General features: G+C 38.6%; 1 protein-coding gene across 1 annotated transcript; it reads right to left on the reverse strand.

Annotated features, from left to right (window-relative positions):
- Positions 1 to 321: 321 nt before the first annotated feature.
- kita (KIT proto-oncogene, receptor tyrosine kinase a) lies at positions 322 to 19,097 on the reverse strand. Its single transcript, XM_043220208.1, is given in 24 exon segments — positions 322 to 688; positions 1,295 to 1,400; positions 1,535 to 1,634; positions 1,718 to 1,829; positions 2,481 to 2,524; positions 2,527 to 2,602; positions 3,354 to 3,484; positions 4,006 to 4,088; positions 4,170 to 4,308; positions 4,386 to 4,496; positions 4,838 to 4,942; positions 5,411 to 5,537; positions 6,034 to 6,140; positions 9,095 to 9,279; positions 10,825 to 10,939; positions 11,353 to 11,468; positions 11,851 to 12,037; positions 12,137 to 12,305; positions 13,116 to 13,185; positions 13,187 to 13,244; positions 14,039 to 14,323; positions 15,040 to 15,194; positions 15,196 to 15,298; positions 18,949 to 19,097. Coding segments are annotated over 24 exon segments (2,907 nt in total). The 5' UTR covers positions 19,004 to 19,097; the 3' UTR covers positions 322 to 520.
- Positions 19,098 to 19,514: the final 417 nt, after the last annotated feature.

Here is a 19,514-nt window from a genome sequence, read left to right on the forward strand (position 1 = left end):
GGATATCGAAAAGATGTTTTTGGGAAAGTCATTTCCATTGTTTTCGCTGTGATGATTTCATTTAGTCTCGGACTTGAATCAGCCTGTTCCTTGAGTCAAACTCCTGTCACTTGTAAAGACTTGACAATTAGCAAAAGAAGCGTTATTGTGTTTATATATCCCATATAATAAAGGGATTCTACAGAAAACATGTTCAGTCCTCTTGCAGACTCACTTTGGAGATATAGTACCATGGAATGATACCAGCATTGATTATTAGCTTTCTCAAAAATTCCAAATATCTCACAGTTCCAAAGAATACATGAAACGTTAATAGAACGCACACCATCACTGTCCTTTCTGGCAGGGGGCTTATATACACAATCTGCGAGAAAGTTGACTGGAAAGATTATGACTGCTCTTGGATCCAAAAAGAGATTTATGATGTCCTCGTGTATGTCTGAAAGCTACAATGACGCTTAGCCAGGGCAAAGATGAATGGCATCTGCCGGAACACCTGGATTTTGCTCAGAATTGATCTTCAGACCGGAGGGTGAAGTGGACTTGTTCCTTCCAAGTAGACATCGTTGCTGGAGAGCAGGGGCTGAGTGGCGGTGCTGCCGACTGAGTTTAACCGCTGGACGTGAGAACTGGACTCCTCACGGGACCCTGGTGCTGCAGGCAATCTGGAGCTGAAGTTTAAGTAAATCTGAAGAGAAGAACGGTAAAGATGTAGTTTTTAGAAAAATATTCATGCATTTAATAGTCAGTGCATTCTTGGAAAAATACTGTATTCATGCTGGTTTAATATAGTTTTGATAAGTTTAAACTAATTTTTTACTGAAATTATTCTAAAATGTCAGGTGTTGTAACCAGTAAATTAATATTAAATAATATTTTTCTCACACCATAAATACATGTGAATAATCATTAAAAATATATATTTAAATATATTTTCTGGATAATTAATTAATAATTCATAATACCTGTTTTTACAGAGTCACATCGCATGCCATTTTACAATCTCCTCGATACACATTTTTTATATATTTTGTATAAAATAATATTGCAATTAATAAAGAACTTAGTTATTTTATTTTTTAAAGACATTTCTTAATTATAATGTCAAGACATATGTTTGATTTAATGTCCGCATTTTCTATTTTAATAGTTTAATACAAAAATTAAAAACATTTCATGTTTCCAAATGTACGAATTTAATGTTTCTTTTTTAAAGAACATCTTAAACGGCCCAAAAAATGTCAGTGACCCTTCCATCTGTTTTGAGAGCTAAAGAGAATAAAGGAAGACATACATGTTTGGTGCTGTCTGAGATTTGCTGTTCGATCTTCTCCACTATCTTGCAAAATGAAGGTCTCTTAAAGGGGTCGGCATCCCAGCATGAGTGCATGATCTCGTACCTGAAACACAACAACATGATGGCGCTAGTGTTACTGGAACAGTGTTAGGTGTGCACATGATAAATGCTTCCATTACCTTGTCATGTTTTTTTCCCCACAGAAAGAAATGTTAACTAATTACAGCTCAGACTTACATTTCACTTGGGGCAAAGTCTGGTGTCTCCATTCTGTATCCTTCTTTGATCATCTTATAGAATTTAGAGTCCACAGGCATACCTGGGTAAGGACTACTGCCTACAGAAGCAGATTGTCAGCATTTGGATTAAAAACAGTATATGATACCAAGTCAGTATAATTATGAGCTAAATGTAACTCACCGAGCGAGAAGATCTCCCATAGCAGGATACCATAAGACCAGACGTCACTCTCAAAGGTGTATACACACTCAAAGATGCTCTCGGGGGACATCCACTTCACCGGGAGACGAGCCTACAAAGTGAAGAGCCTTATTACAAACGTTCCTTCCTTAACAACACAGGAAGAGCTTTAAAGCACACATTTATTGACAGGTTCAGTCTGTGACTAGAAGAGAAGTGATTTAAAATAAAAGCATGCATCTGGAAACCCCAAATGATGCTGTTTTGTTCTAGTTACAAACATGTAGATTGAAATTACCTTAATTATTCAGTAGATTTAGAGAATACATATACACAAAGAATACTGACACAAAGACTATCGATACTATAGATCAAGTTTGTCTTGGCTGTTTGTTGCTTTGGGCTTTTTTAGATCATTAAATAAGGATGCAAATATCTGTAGTGGTAGCCAGAAATAACATTCTGTTTTTTTTTTTTTTTTTGGCATCATGGACTTCAGTGGCAGATGACAGTACAGAACTAAAATGAAGTGGGACAGCGAGAAGGAGGCGGGATCAGAAAAGCTTAAATTCAGACCGCAACCTTGTTATAGGTCCACAAAGCTCTGGTTGCTTTATGCAAATTCTTGAAATTAATATTGCACAATTTATCCCATTCATGACTTGTTTTGCATCATCGTCTTGCCAGTGTGTGATATTTGGGTAATTCACATCTGATACATGTCTCAACAAGGATGAAAGCTGTAATGGCAGTTAATACTTACATTGCCCTTAACAACATAGTTTGAGTCAGTAGTGATGTCCCGGCTAATCCAAAGTCACAGATCTTGGCCACCCGGCCTTGGGTAAGGAGAATGTTTCTGGCTGCCAGGTCTCTGTGAATACACTGCGTAAACACAAATGCAGAACTACAGGTTAACATATACACACTAATAGATTACATATTAAAGCAAACTGGGCGTAGGAACGGACTACTTGTTTAAGCTAAGTCTGTGTTGCTGGTTTAAATTATGTTATTGAAACGTAATCTTGACTGCTTTTGAGATTTTGGCTTTTTGCAATTTAAGTCAATAGAAGCTGTGCTTGTATGCATGTAACATGCATAGAAATGAGTGGCCTGGAGGTATTATCAAAATGACCAGCGAGGGGACTGACTTGATTTAAATGTTTTGCTTAGAATTACTCTTACATGCCAAGACTGTCAAAACTCTCAGGTATTTACAATAACCGTGTCAATATTAAAATCCTCATTAGCAAAGAAGCGTTATAAGTCAGCAGAGAGGTGCTAAAATGAACTCACTGACCAAAAACTCCTATGCCTGCTCAACAGTGTGACTAATTTAGTGACCTTGCCCTCAACTGAATACCGGACCTGCTGCCAGTGTGGAGAAATGTGATATTTCTCAGCATGATCTTCAATGAATGAGTGTGTGCATGTGCTTGACAACATGTATGCGCTTGTGTGTGACCTTGTGTAACCCGACCCTTGACTGGACACAGGTAACGGAATGTGAGCCTGTGGCATTGTAGAGGAAGAGTGAGAAGATCTGCAGTATGGGATTACCGCAACCGCTTGGAATATAAAACTCAGTATCTGTCAGAGAGACAGAGCGCAAATAAATGAGAAAAACACTTACGTTCTTGGATGCCAGGAAATCCATCCCTTTGGCTACTTGGTAGGAGAAGCTGAGAAGATCCTCAGTGTCCAAAGTCATGCCATCTTCTTGTAGAATCTCACTAACTGCATCTGAATCGCTGTAGGAATCACCTGAAGGAATGACACATTTATTTAAGAAGATGATTAAGACAGTGAGACAAAAAAAGATGAGGCATTATATGAGAAGAGACATGTTGAGATGAGAACAGGAAAGAAAAGGTAAGACTAGACTATAAGAGGAGACACAAAACAAAAAGAGATGAGATGTTATTAGAAGAGAAGAGCCAGTATAAGAGAACAGATAGTAAGAGACAAGAAGAGAAGAACAAGACAAAATGAGACAATAGACATAGGACGAGACGAGAAATGAAAAAAACAGAAGAGACAAGATGAGAGGATAAAGGGAAGTCATGAGAAGAGATGAGACAAAGTGAGATGAGGCAGAAGAGACAATATTAGAAGATACGAAAAATGAAGGCATGAAAAGAGATGAGAACTGGAAAGATGAGGGCAAACAAGATAAGAAAATCAAACACAAGACAAGACAAAACAAAACAAAAAGACATTGGGTGATGCAAGAAGAGACAAGATGAAAGGAAAAGAGATTTCAAGAGAACAGGCAGTGATCCAACCTTTATTAAGTGATCTTCTGTTTTCAGAGGACAGAAGTCCCATTACAGAGGGCTTCATGGTCATGTATCCACTCCTGTTCTCACTGTAATCAAATGCAGGCTGGTTTTAGTGAACCTACAAGCACTTCACCCTATCACACTTCACCAGTTCTGATCACACTCACTTTGGTTCTGGCTGTAGCGTGACATTTCTATAGTAAGAATCTTCCCCCAGTGTAGTGAAGTAGAAGGATTCTCTCCTTCTGCGCAGGAAGTTCAACAGGTCACCAAAACAGCAGTACTCCGTTATAACTAGAGTTGGACCTGTGCAACAGACCAGTCCAGTAATGAAGACCAACACAACACACAAAGAAAAACCATATCTAGCCTTAGCCTCTTACCTCCAATAGTGCAGGCCCCTAGCAGGTTGACAATGTTAATATGGTTGCCAAGATAACTGAGCACCTTCAGCTCTGACATCAGAGCCTCTTTCTCAGTGGCATGGGCACTTGCTGTAGGGCAAAACAACACAATAAATACAAGCATAAATAAAACAGCAAAAAACTGAATGTTCCCCTTATGTTAGTCTACAATTCCTTTGGTTTTTAGGTTTCAGTTTTTGAAAAACATTAACTAACATTCCCAGAGTGCTTTGGGAACCAATAAATTGTGGGTTACTGGAAATGTTTAACCTCCTTTCTTCTCATCATGCAGGTTTATGTCATTTCTGGTGTGTCTTTACACACAGCCTTATTTACTTAAATAAACATGCTGGTTAAACATGCCGTGCTGTTACTACGCTACTCATATTTCATAAGGTTATAAATGTGTTTTATGCTGCTTTTCAACTCACGTTTGAGCATCTTCACAGCTACGGTCATCACCGTGTCTGCTTTGGACATCCCATAAGCAGTGGCCTCCACCACCTTCCCAAATGCTCCAGATCCGAGGGTTTTTCCTGGGAATGAAAGGATGCAAAACCAACTCAGAAAATCGACATAGCATAAATTTCACATTTCCCTTATACAGCTGTTTACAGTCAATGCTCCTGGAAACTGATCCAAAACCAGTTTTCAGCTTGAACATTGACTTGTTTTTGAATCAAGGAGGTGTGGTTTGTGGGGAAGCGGGATATGCTAGATCCTGTTAGATCCTGTTTGTTGACGGATATGGCTGTTCCTTTATGGGGAAGATATGATACTATGTCACAAGCTGCCAGTTGCATCAAGTGTCACAAACCATGTAACAGCCAAAGAAACGAAGCAAGCTTTTAAAAGGCCTTTATGGTTTCTTGTGCGCTAAAACTTGTAAACCTGTCCAAACATAATGTTTAAACAAAGAATATTCCAATATGGAAAAAATTATTTGGAATATGATTTATAAGGTCCGACAAGTCAAAGCAGATTGATTCAGGAACTTAACTCACCAAAACGCAGCTTATCTCTGGGAAACTCCCACTGGTGGTCATATGGAAGCTGGGTAGGGTCAATATACACATAGCTATTCCCATGGATACCTTCTATAACTTTCCATTGTATTTGATATTTAGGTTTCTGTAGGAGACAGGAAAGAGCAATAAGCAATGTTTCCAGGCAAGCAAAACAACCTTTTACATTAGATTCAGTTACTGCAAGTGTAGGCGCTCTCATAGACGAAAACAAACAGAGTAATAACAGTTTCGTGTAAATGGACATAAATTATTCAAACAACAATGTGAATGGTCATTTTATGTGTGTATCACTGATCACCCCCAGTGCAACAGTGCACAACTGTGCAGTGAAACATCAGGTCTTATGACATGTTAAGTAAATAATAAGTTCCCCTGAAGTGTGGGAGGGATGCCAGGTGTGACAGGTAAATTGTATCGAGTATCATGTTTAATATCAAATAACCAAAAACAAGTTGTGCTGGGATAACAATACAGGTGACATATTTGAATGCGGTGAGAATTAAAACTGTTTGATTTTGTCTAATTAACGAATTTACCTCAGTGAGTCAGCATGCGCTTCCTCTGCTGAAAGACAAACTATGAAATGAATGATACTTTACCTGCATGTACTTGTAGGACAGCACAATCAGGATGAGAACCAGGATAACAGCTGCAGCAACAAAACCGATGAGCAATGGTGTAAAGAGTTCATGAGGAACAGTGTTTTCTATCGAGAGAAAATCCACATACAGTTGCCATCAGAAACATGCAGAACATGTGTTTTATCAACAACAAACAAGAAATGTGTTCTTTATTATATTATATTAAAATTCAGGCCAATATAATAATTGTTCATGTTGTGGATGATAAACAATAAATGCTACGCAATAATCAATAACGTTTTGTACATATGAATACAAATATTGAATATATAGAATTTTTGTGTTTTCATTGACAAAAACAGATGACATACAGTAATGTTCAAATGTTTAGGGTCAGTAAGAATTTGAATTTATTTACTATTTTTCTTTCTTTTTTTTTTTGGAAAGAAGTCTCTTGCGCTCACCAAGGCTGCATACAAGGCTCACCAACAGCATTATTTTGAAAAAGTGTTACAAATGTTTTGCATTTTATATTGTATGCGTTAAGCCTTTGATTATGAAACATTGACAACATTGATTTAGTTTCATCGTTCTCCGCCTGTAACCTGTCCGGAGTGTTTGGGTGAACAAGGCATCGATGGATAATCAATACACACAGCTCAGAAAACCACAGCGGATCTTAAGTGAATGTGCCAACTGTAATAAAAATGATTACTCCACTCCATACAAAACCACAGCCTTTACACTTCTGGAATGTCTAACAAATAATACACACGCATTAAAGAGCAATCAGTAATAATAAATAAGTGGCTCAAAGTGGAACTATGTCATAATTGCTTGTTTTTACTGAGGTGTGAATAATCCAGACTGATGCATTGAGGTCAAACTCTTTCCTGAAGATTTTTGCCGCTCACTTTTTGTAAGTGTAGCTGTGTTTTTGTAAGGTGTGTGTATGTATTCATGCGTGGTGTGTTATTGTTTTTCTGCGCGTTGTTCTGAGCGGTGTAGTAAGCTCTTAAGCTATAAGAAGCTTTCTCTCCATTTCAAATCAAGAATGCAGACTCTGCAGGAAGTAATCCCTTGTAAACCTGCCACTGGCTTTCACAGTCCTCTTCTGCTCCCTCCCTCTGTCTCTCTCTCTCTCTCTCTTCCCATCTTTTCTCGTCCATCCATCTATCATCACACTGCATCCAAGCATACCATCAAGCACTCCACAAATCAACATAGACCTTAACAACGGACATTTTTTTGCATCTTGCTCAGCTGAGGATGAACAGCTTTAACAGTCTAGCCTACAGCTCATCGTCCCACTGGTTTTCCTGGACCCGCTACAGCCCAAACCTTAAGAGTCTAAACAAGTTTCCACATCAGCTACCAGGCTTTCCTTAGGCAGTGGATTTAATTCACACTGGCAAAAACTCCCAATGGACTCTACAAAAAGGTCAATGTTCAACTAAAGATATTTTTTTCTTTTACTTAAGGCTAATTTAGTTGAGAAAATGCAAAAAAAACAAAAAAAACAAGCAGTAGTCAACAACTTGTACAAAACCCCCCCCAATGAATGTGGTTGAAAAAGTGAATGTACCAGAAACAAACTGAAATGGATGTGGATGACCTTTTGTTAACCATTCTGTCCTTACCAATAATACCAGTACTAACTGGGGTGGAAAGACCCGGTGTTTTGCAACAAACCAAAACGAAACCCCCCCTAAACTGGGGGGATAATCCAAAACAGTTGGTAATGCTAGGTTTACAAAAGAAACAAGATTAGGGCTAAAACTCAGCACCTCTGTTTATATAATAGTCTGCTGTTATCTCGTCTCATCCAAAAAGTCTGCCTACACAGGGTTGAGCTCGAGCACGAGCGGCGACCTGCGAGTTGGCAGCTGTTTTCTATTTTCTCGAAAAGATGCAGTATAAAAAGCACAGCTGGAGTGAACGTGAGGAGATGTGCGTTTCCTCTTGGGTTGTTTAACTATTCCTGGGAAACGAGAAGCACCTGGGTCGAGGTCTCTGAGTCTCATTCCATTTCCTGGTTTTCTATGATGTGCAAAAGATGAATACTAAACATTGGAAGAACTCAAGGTCGAGGTTCTTCATCTTCGGTGTAGGTGTACAGCACCATTTAAAAAATTCTAAAGTCTAAATATGAAGCCTCACCACGGCTGCATCTATGCAAAAAAATGGTACAAAAAAACAATAATACAGTCAAATGTTATTACAGTTTAAAAGTAACTTTTGTGTGTTTTAATTGTAATTTATTTATTTTATGGGAAAGCTGAATCTTCAGCAGCCATCAATCTTCAGTGTAACATGATCCTTCAGAAATCATTCTAATATGCTGACTTGAAATGTCTTTACTGTAACTTTTGATCAATATAACAAATTCCTACTGAATTAAAGTACCAATAAATAAAAAAAAGTGTTTTTTTTATTTCTGTATTTTTTCCAATACACAAAATGCCTATAATGTACATATCGTCATTTCACTCCACAACTAAAAAACATGCAAATTAACAAATAAATAAAACTTTTGCTTCCTGTAATCAGAAATGAAATATATCTTCACTTTTGAATACGTACACCACATTGCTTTTATGACAGCTAAGATTTTTAGGGCCCTTAGCCCTTAGCCAGTGCCCTCAGAGTCAACAATGGAAGAAATCCCAAAAACAAACAAGTCAACAAAATTAACCAAACATTTTAGCACTAGGACACCAAAGCAAAGACTCACACCCAGATCTGTGACATATGAGCACAGCCTATACACCGGGTCGTAATATGCAAAGAGACTGAACTCAAAAACCTGATCCCATGAGTAAAAAAACACCTGTATGCCCATACTCTCAGGAGTTGCATGGAGTCAGCCAATCATATTATAGCCTGCAGATGATGAAAGTGCTATCCAGTTTTGTGTGAAATATGAGGGTTCAGCGGATCAGCAAACAGAGAGCAGGCGGTTTGTGGGTGGAGTCGTCTGAGTCTTAGTAATTACTAGCTAGAGTCTTCAGTCATTGTCTGAAGGGGTGTGTATGTATATGCATGTGTGTGCGTGTGATTTTGGAGGTTATTTGCTCACCGCTGATGGAGAAGAGAGTGTAAACGATTTCTCCATTGGCAGATGCCACACATTCAAGGGTGGCGTAACTGTTCTTGGTGATGTTGAGTCGACTTTCCACTGTGCCTTTTCCAAAGGGAGGATTTGACATGGTTACAGTGACAACATCCTCCTCCTCCTGAGTGGCATTCAGCAAATTTGAGCATCTGAGGAGGCATGCAACAAACTAAACAGTTATAAATAGTTTTGCATTTTTTCATAAGCATGAACCATAAGGTGGTGAACTGTTTTAGAAACACTGCATAAAAAGCTATAAAAATTAATTTTTAAAAAAAATAACAACTTCAATGCACATCAACACATACTGTGCAAGACAAAGGCTAGGTGCAAATACTTTCATAGCCTTATCTCATAGCTTTTTTTATATGTTTCAGCTTTCAATTTAGTTTAACTCTTAATAATTAAGTTTTGTCATTTTTATTCATTTTTCTTTTTTTTAAAAATAATACTTTGGCCCTTTTTTGATTTTATTTTAGTTTTAGTTTATTTTAGCGCTTTAATATATTTGAACTCAACTTATTTCAATTCCAAACTTATTTCATTTACTAGCCAAGGCAACATTTCTCATTTTTGTTCAGTGCACATTTTTTACTTACTTTGTTTGTTTCATTAATTTTTCCCCTATTAATTACTTCAGCCTCGTTTAATTAATCATTTTTTAAATAATCATTTTAGTAAACTCAGCTTTGATGAAACCCAACATTTTTTCTTTAGAATAAAATGCACCGATTAATTTTTTATGATAAGGTCAGGAATTTGAAAGGTCGTTTTTGAGTTCATGTAGATTTTAAGATCAAATGTTAAGCATCACTGCATGATATAGATGGGATAAGCATCTCTCATTGCATGCAGGTGCTGTGTTGCTTAAGAAAGCAAAATAAAAGGCACCAAAATGACAAACCTCAAGGGCTCTTTTATTTAAAAACATCAGAGTGGAATGTACTTTGATTTATTTGATTTGTTTTCTCGACTTTTTCTCACTCTTCTCTTAAAATGAAGTATGAATGCTACTGAGCTGAGTTAGCTTAAGTTAGCTTTGGATATAAAGCTAGAACAAATAAACTCAACTGGTTTACATTCCCTGTTCCGTCACTTTATTACTGAGTGATATCTTTAATTACATTGTTTATCATGGTGGGAACCTCTCAATAGTTTCTCAACAATGGAATGTCTGCTCGGTGAGAAAACCATCAAACCGTTGACAGACAAAGCCAGCAATGCACGAACAAGATCAAAAGACACATAGCGCTACATGTTTACATGCTCAAATTGAAGCAAGGCATGTTATCCAGATTGGATTTGATCATCATGAGGAATTGATTGGATGAGCTTGTGACTAAGTCTATGCTAAGGTGTTCTGTCAACGCCACTATTCAAGAATAAACATCCCAATGGAAGCAGCTTGTTCTAATGTCGTTGGGTGCTGTCACATGACTGCTAGTAGATGTCACAATCATGACAGAGTCAAATTGCTTATCCCTATTAATAATAGGCTAAAGCCTTGTTGTCCAATCATCAAACATCAAGTTAGCGGTTAGTAGCTAATCCATGCTGCGTCACAATGTACCCTCAGAGAGGCTAATACGTTAACACTGCTCAATGGATATGCTGCTAATATTTGAAAGCAACTTTTGGAGCCCATTGTATGTAGCTGTGGATGTATTTGAAACAAACAAAACTGGTACGCTTACCTTGAATGGGGCTGGTCGCAGTAATACCACTTGATCTGAGGAGTAGGGTAACCTTCAGCCACACAGCGCACCTGCCCATCAGTTGGCCCGTCATAAGACACAATCTGTGGTTTACCTAACAGCAAAGATTGGTGCAGGGTCAGTTTTACAATCTTGGTTAGTGGGAAGCATGTTTGTACAGCTGTCTTGTTGGCATTAAAACGGCAGAAATAAAACATTTTAGTCGTGACCTGTTTGAGAAGTTCATCTGTTTGTAATTGGTGATCAATAACTCTAACAGAAAACAAAATGACTTGACAAATGACATATTTGCAGTCTTGAAAGCCAGTCCTTTCTTATCTCTTATTACACAGCCTCTATTATTGTTAGTGGGCTTTAAGCCAGGGTCTTAAAAAGACAATCAAGTTCTTTTATCCAGCAAAATGCTCAAGAAATATGAATACACCAGAATACACACAAAACTCATATATCACATAAGATGTGGAAAAGCTAAATATTTGCCATTTGCATTAAATGTTTCTCACTCACTTATGACATGGACTTCGAACGTTTGGTGGACGGTTGCATCTCGGTTTGAGCCTGAAAAGGTGTAAACGCCGCTTTCTAACACCTTGAGACGCACTAGCTTCAGCTCGCTGGTGTAACTGTAGAAATAAGAAAAAAAAAACATGAATTATCTGTTATAGCGCTAGAATAAATGCAAAAAATTTTTTTTTGCTGATTTAAAACTTAACAATTCTAATGTATTTTCTACAAAATAATTCTATATAAAAAAATATGTAAAAAGTGAACTTAGGCAGGCTTTCCAACATTATTTAGAAAAAAAACTATTGAGAGATTTACTATTTAAAAGTGTTTATAAATGAATAGTATTTTAAAGATTAAGCATTAATAGTACACAATTAAATATACAGTATTGATCAATATTTTCAATAAATACCAATATCATATGATATATGGTGCATCCCTAGCAGTTACTACATAGGAAAAACAAGAATTGTTTGTAGCAACGGAAGAAAATCATACCTATTTCCATGTGAGCGACTGGTGATGACATGATCAGTAGTGTTGGTGAGTTTTACGCCACTGTAGCTCCAGGAGAATGTGTGAGGTTGCGGGTAAGCATCCATTACCACACGCAGGGACAGGCTTTCCCCAGCCCGCACTCTCTTAGTGCTGTTATTCACACTTGTTAGATTAATGAAGCCTTTATCTGCACACATACATGTATTTATTTATTCTTTTGAGAACATTTAAATTGACGCTAAATAGTCAGATGATCATATATAGAAATACTTGAAACGATACTCACCATAGACTTCGACCCAGACCGTCTTTGCACTGGTCCCTCTTTCGTTCCGGGCCTCGCAGTTGTAACTTCCTGCATCCTGCTTGGTTACAGATCCCAGGTTTAGGGTGGCATTCCTCAGGTGAGAAATGGGTTCGGTCAGGATACTCGAGAACTGCAGCACTGATGGTTGCTTGGCACATGCAAAAGGAAAACAGACGCAAAGCTTATTGGGCAACTCTGAAGAGACGAGGGATAGACCCTGTGTTGGGTAAAATGTCTGTGGTTGTCTTTATGTGTAGGTGTGGCTGTTTTTATAATCTTTATATTAAACAAAGCATGCCATTCATCTCTCAAATCCCAGTCTCTGATGCCAGTGGAGTCTTAATGCTGAAGATCTGTTTACATAGGTTGTGTTCTCACAGCTCAAGTTTGCCAAAAATACAGCTGTGAGTGCTGAAAATTTAGGAGAGTTACGAGTTTTTCGGTAGACTTGCATTAATGACTGAACTGTGTTTGAACAATCAAGATTGAGATAAGTACAGAATTATACAATTACACTTTGCAATTGTGCATTATGTTTGCTCTTTCAATTGCAAGCTAAATCAAAAATTCTAAACTTACACTATCATTTCTCTTCTGAATAACACACAACTATGCAGTACATGGACATATGGAATTTAAGAAGCACCTCAAACCACACAAGATCTAGTTAGCCTCCGGGCAAAATATCAAGTACAAACAACTTTAAATTATCAAGTACAAACACTAAATTGATCATGGGTACACATTACTACATTAAGTAGGTTAACTGGGACGTGCGTTCATACTATATAGGTCTGCTTTTGTAAACATTGGTTCTTCTCGACTGGAACGGTGGCTGTATTTGATAAAGCTTACAGTATGCACAGTATATACGTGTGCAAAGAGAGGTCATGGTGCACAACACACACGCTCAAGTACATAGGTGTGAGAGCTGGTTAGTTTATGAGAGTGCTCTTACCACTCCTTGAGGAGCCTTCCACCTGATTGTGATGTCGCTGTTGACATTTGAGGTGTTGCAGGATAGGAGAGCTCCTCCCCTGGATGAGCAGCACTCTCTGAGCCTGACCCAGAGTGATAACAGGAGGTTCTGTCTGGAACTAAAAACAAAGAAGTGTGATGCATTATATCAATAAGAAAGTGTGGAAAAGAAAGAGCAAGCCACAGTGGGTCAACATGGACGTGTGTGCCTGCCGTCTGTGTGTGTCCTCTAGCATTATTTGGGGCTGGCAATTGATGACATTTTTTAATCAAGTGAATTACATGATTAATCAGATTAATCGCAATAAATTGCAAACATCAATATTCGAAATACCTCAAACAATAAAAACAAAGTGCTAAAAGTGGCTTTAGAAGTCTACTCACTACCATTCAAAAGTTTGGGGTGGTAATGTTAGGCAATGCTTTGAAAGATTTATTTTTTTTTGTGCAGCAAAGTTGTATTTATTTGAAATACAGTAAAGCAGAAATCTAGTAAAATATTATTACAATTTAAAATAACTGCTTTCTATTTTAGTATACTTTAAAATGTAATTTCTTCCTGAGGTGGGAAAGCTGAATTTTCAGCATCATTCCAGTCTTCGTGTCACATGATTCAGAAATTATTCTAACATGCTGATCTGCTGCTCAAGAAGCGTTTCTTATTATCATCACATGACAATGAAAACAGTTGAGCTGCTAAATATTTTTGTGGCAACATCTTTGCAAAACCAAACTTTGAATGGTAATGAATAAATTTGAATGCAAAAACACATTCAATTGCTGCCTTATCTTATACTTGTAAGATAGTATTTCAAGCTTAAATGATTATGCATACATGTTTGTTTGTTTGTTTGTTTTTAATGAACTGTCCTAATGTTCATTTCATCTCTTTTTCTTTCTCACCGAGGCGGACATTGAGTTGATATTGTCCGGATTTAACTGTGTTGCCTTCCAGAGTCCCGACACAGACGTAACATCCCTCAAAATCCTTCCTGACATTTTCCAGTGTTATGCCCGTCTCAATACTGGAAGAATAGCGCAGTCTGTTGGGCAGGGGCTGTCCGTCACATTTTTGCAGGTGCAAGTCTGTCATGTTTGGGTCTGTGGCCAAGCACGGGAGCGTGGTTGTTTCTCCTTCTCCCGCAACAAAGTCAAACATGATGTTCCTCCTGAAGGGATTTTCAGGATCTGCTGAGAGGAATGCTAAATCAAAAACCAATTAAACACAACCAAGGGGCTTAGATCATGACATTAAAGCTCAGAGAAGAGAGAGAGTGTCACAAAAGACTGAAAGTGAAAACTACCCTCCATCATAAAAAAAAAAAAAAACACATACAAGTAACCCACATCTGCAGTGCTCACATAAGTACGATTTGTGTCAACTGCCAAAAATGCCAAGGATCAATTTGAGGTGTTTATTGTTGGGATTATAAAGAACATGCTTGTATTAACTTGTAATAGATGTTTAAATAAAGGCATTGGGGTGACTAGTGAATACAGAGAGATGATTGTAGGTATTTATGGCATCTGTTAATACCCATAGTGTCTTTTTGGCACAAAAATGGAACCACACAGGAAGATGAGAGATGCTAGAGAGTGTGTTAATAGAGAGAGGGAGAGCAAGAGAGAAAGACATAAACATCAAGCATGAAATGTTAAAAAGTGTACATGCAATGGTGCAGACGTACTATATACCATATCTAGTATCTCTACTGTTGCTAACATGTTTGTACAAACTTAACACATCTAAAACATACTTTATCTCACATGCAGACGGTAGACACTAGAACACAAAGTTGAGTCGAAGAATTCTTTAAATACTGCCCTACAGACATGTCACTCAAGCCAGACATTATTAAATCCCAATTAAAATACTGACTCACAAATGCAAAAGGCTGACTTACCTTTTACATACACATAGATGGAGCTTTTTTCACCAGACTTCTCCTCTCGACAGGAATATCTCCCCATGTGATGTGGGCCTGCTCTGTTCACTGTAAGAACTGTCACTTGACCCTCTCTTTGTTCCTTTAGGATCCGCGTAGACGGCCTTCTCTCGCAGCCAGCGCACTGAACTGTTGCTCTGACAATGCAAGCTGAAGTCGCTGTTCAGCGGTACTGTGAGCTGGGGTCCTTCGGGGGTGATAGTGGGCGTGGACCTGGCTGAGAGGAAACAAGCGAGTGAACATGCTACACAAGTGGACGACAAAATAGTTCAGAATGTGACAAATATGCAATAGAGTACTGTAGATTGTTAAGAGTTAACGTGGGGAATGCGGGAAAGAGTCAGTGTGCACCTGCCAAATTTGTCAAATTGGTAGAACACTACGGTGCTGGTTTTGAAAAAAAAGTACAACCAACACTGATATAATTTACCAACCGCATACGCATTTAGTCACACACTCAAATCAAAGTCCTCTCGGGTTGCATAAATGACAGTTAAGGGGGAGAAACTGTTTCACAACTTAACAAATCTTTAAAAAAAGGCCTCAGAGTTCCTATAATAGCAATTTCTTTAGAATTTTGATGTCAGACAACTCTAAACGAGTTCTTAACAAGATGAATGGCCCTTTCTCAGTTGTGCAAGATTTGACGTAATTATAGCATCCTTCTCCATTCAGCTACAACCTTTAAAGGCAACATATTAGAGTTTTAATCTAAGAAAAGAGCATAAGAGAATGGTAAAAATAAGTGAAGAAAACAACAAAGGTAAAACTAAATTATTTTATATACCATGACTAACACAGATGCATATGTAGCTGACGTATCGTGTGCTGTAGCAGTGGTTTTCAATCTTGTTCCTGGGGACCCACATTTTGCGTGTTTCCCTAATGTACACACCTGATTCATCATCTCATTAGGAAAGAGCTCCATGAACTCAAATGACTGTGTCAGATAAGGAGACATGAAAATGTGCAGAGCAGTGGGTTCAGATGAACAGGATTGAAAACCGTTGTCCTATAGAGTGAAAATGTAAAATAAAAAGCAAAAAAAAAAAAAACCTCTAACACTGAAGATATACCTCTCTCATGCTATTTGCAAGTCTAAAATTAAAAAGAAATTTTTTGCATGTTTTTTTTGTGGGGGTTTTTGGTTTTTATTTTTAGCTGTTACAAAAAGTACATATGTCATTATTCTGGATTAATCGCATTCAAAACAAAAGTTTTTTTGTTTATGTATAATATATATATATATATATATATATATATATATATATATATATATATATATATATATATATATAGTGTGTGTGTGTTTTATGTTATATATAAATTTATTTAAAATACTTTATCCTGGAAAATACTGTTATAAATAATGAGAAAGTAGGAGCAACGAAAGTGTAAAGGAAATGTTTTAAAAGTGGAAAACATGTGAATAGTAGTTTTGAATAGCCTTTAAAATGTGTTCAATGACCTAAATCTAATACTATTCTTTACTCTTTTTCTGAGAAAGTGGGAGACAAGGGGTTGGGGGTATGCACTGGCTTCCATAGTCGCTTCAGGCTAAAATGAGATAACATGAAAAAACGCAAGCTGTGGTTTAGCCTAATGAGTAGCTTTTCTCCTTGCAAACCGTCACTTTATGCCAAGAAAACAGTATCTGCAAAGTCAGGTGTCCTTCCAGAGAAAAACCTGACACAACAAGCGCTCATGTTTACTCGTCCTCTCCGGGATCCTAAACACTATCAGCGAACAAAAGAACAAATAAGAAACACTGGACGAGAGAAAGGCCTTCACAGAAACTCAACGAGCAGACAAGCACGGCCCAGCACCTCAGGGTTTCTCTGGTAAATATTTAAACCGTACAGAGAGGGGTTTTTTTTATCTAAATTACACCATTACGACAACATTATGAGCTGTTGAACACAGGTGATGTAATGGAACTGTGTTCACTTTAAGATAATGATGCTTGATAAAGGACAAGATAATTAATGGCACCGCCAGTATGGGCAGTATTTAGCCTGTATTCACAAAATTCCTCCTTTTTTTTTTTTTTTTTTTTTTTTTTTTTTTACATACTCGCAATTTTTTCTTCACTTTGTGATAAATATGAACTATATTTTGTAACTTGTGACACGACCGTCAGCCACTAGGGGTACCGGTCCGAGGGCATATCCATGCCTTCCTGTCACAAACCCACCAGAAAGCCGACTTCTGGGCATAGGCTAACCATTCTAACCGCGCACATCAGAGCTCTCTAATATTAACTTGGGATATTTCCATGTAAACGATTTTCTCACGGCTGTTGTTTGGTGTCGTTAGGTGTTAGAAGTAACCCGATGCAAAATAGTCACTTGAACGCTGAAGCCCTCTGGCGTTACAAAGCTGACGATCAGATTCACGCCAAAACCACACCAGAGCTGCATGCGTTTAGCTGACCACGCTCACTCTAAACGGGATCCCCGAAGAGACAAGCGGGCTCCTCCGGGCAGCCCTGTATCCGCGTGTGTGGGATCTAAAAGATGGAACCGAATAGATTTGGGAAACTCAAATTGACCACATACTTGTTACAAGCACCTTTATTTTAGCGAATGAAACCGTGAGACAAGCGGCGTCTTTGTTTCAAGCACGAGTCACACAAGGATAAATGTCTGAACACATGATACGCAATGGTCAGTTAACAGATGCAGTCCAGCTAATGACTCGCCCTCGTCTTTCAGAACATCCATAAGAGCTTATCTGCGCGCTACAAAAGACCATCTGATGTGTCCACGGGGTGCCAGCGTGCGCAGGCGAAAGGAAAGTCAGGTTGCAGCATGCAAAACGGTTTCTCTGGTTTTTAGGAAATTACACGGAATTTGCCGAGCGTTAACTGTACGTTTGCTTTTGCGAGGCAATAAAAATCGCTGTTCCGAGGAGCTCAGTTTGTTGAGCGCGAAAGCCCGCATTCGGCACCCCAATCTTACGCATTTTTTTTTAGCTAATGTGCGTGACGTCCTTAACTGCGTGAAATAATTACGTTATTCTAACGTAAAGTGTCCAAGACGCGCACTGCTGTTATGGCCGCCTCCTCACGTAATTATGATACTATCCGGTTACTAAAACAAGTTGCTTAGCAGCCGTGTTTAATATATTTTGTAAAACCCGCATAATTAGTTTAAAAATTGGGGGGTTCGGTCCCAGAGAGTCAACCCCTTCTCCCCACGATATCCTTCTAACTCTCTAACGAAGTTAACCATATCAATTAAGTGCGCTTTTTTTTTCTTTCCGTCACGTCTCTCGCTAATTATGTCTAAAGCTTCGTGTTCCTCCACTTGTTGCGGAGACAGGCAGCCGCGAGCCCGAGTGATGAATAATTGAGAGCAGCGCGCGGGGATCGGCTTTGCGTTCTCACCTGCGGCTCTCCGGATCGATATCTTGTTTCAACGATAGGTTCCTGTAACTGCTTAAATCGCCGGCGTGACCCCTCCGCGCGGTAAGTGAAGAGGATATGATTCGCTGGGATTATCAGTGGAAATTCTGCTGCGTTAGGACGCTTTATTTCGAGGAGTCCCGAACTAACAGAACGCGCCCGAGGTGCGAAAGCTCCTTATGGAGAGCTTCATCATTGGGAAAATAAGAGAGCGCGCAACGTTAACAGCCCTGTAAAGAGAGCCTGCATACATCTAAAGTAGTTAAAAGAAAGAAGCAACAGGTATAAGCAGTCTCTAAACGCGCATGAGGAATGCTTAAACAACCCCGCTGCCTGTCATCTACGGGTGCACAGCTACAGCAAGTGCAGTACATCCCTACACCCCAATGCAAAACTTTTTATCTTTCCTCAAAGCAAAGTGAGACCAAGAAAGGACCTAACAGCGGTAATAGTCGCCCTACCTGGTTGGACGATTAACTGCAACAAAACAGTAAACAGAACGCAGTGATATTCCATTGTTATAATTCCATCTAGCTCATGTGTGTTGGTAGTCTTGGAGCTCGATAATGCCGCGGAACGGTCGCTGGCGGAGCGATCACTCCTGTCTTAAAGGGACAGCGTTGTTTTCTACCTTGTACTCTGCGCGCCGGTCATGCGGAACGACGAGCGCGCGTGGGCGGGGACAGGGAGGCAACATCAACAGTAATAGCGCTAGTCATACCTGAGACGCACAAACGAGGTTAAGAGTGCCACGGGGTGACACGTGGTTCGCCAGAAGAAACTATGATAAATATGGTTAAGGAAAGCGGTTATCGGTGGCCCTGAAAAATTCTATAAAAGCTGGCAGTGGTAAATTCCCAACAAAAACATTGACGTTTGCATAGACTTGGAATGTTATTAGACCCCAAAAAACTTACGCTTTCCAGCTGGATAAAAAAAAAAAAAAAAACGTTTCTGCAAAATAAAATAAATGACACATTATCTTATCTCAGAAGAGCAATAATGTTTACGGCTTGAGGTGATAGGT

The sequence above is a fragment of the Puntigrus tetrazona genome, chromosome 20 (genome assembly GCF_018831695.1).
Source record: "Puntigrus tetrazona isolate hp1 chromosome 20, ASM1883169v1, whole genome shotgun sequence".
Taxonomy (NCBI): domain Eukaryota; kingdom Metazoa; phylum Chordata; class Actinopteri; order Cypriniformes; family Cyprinidae; genus Puntigrus; species Puntigrus tetrazona.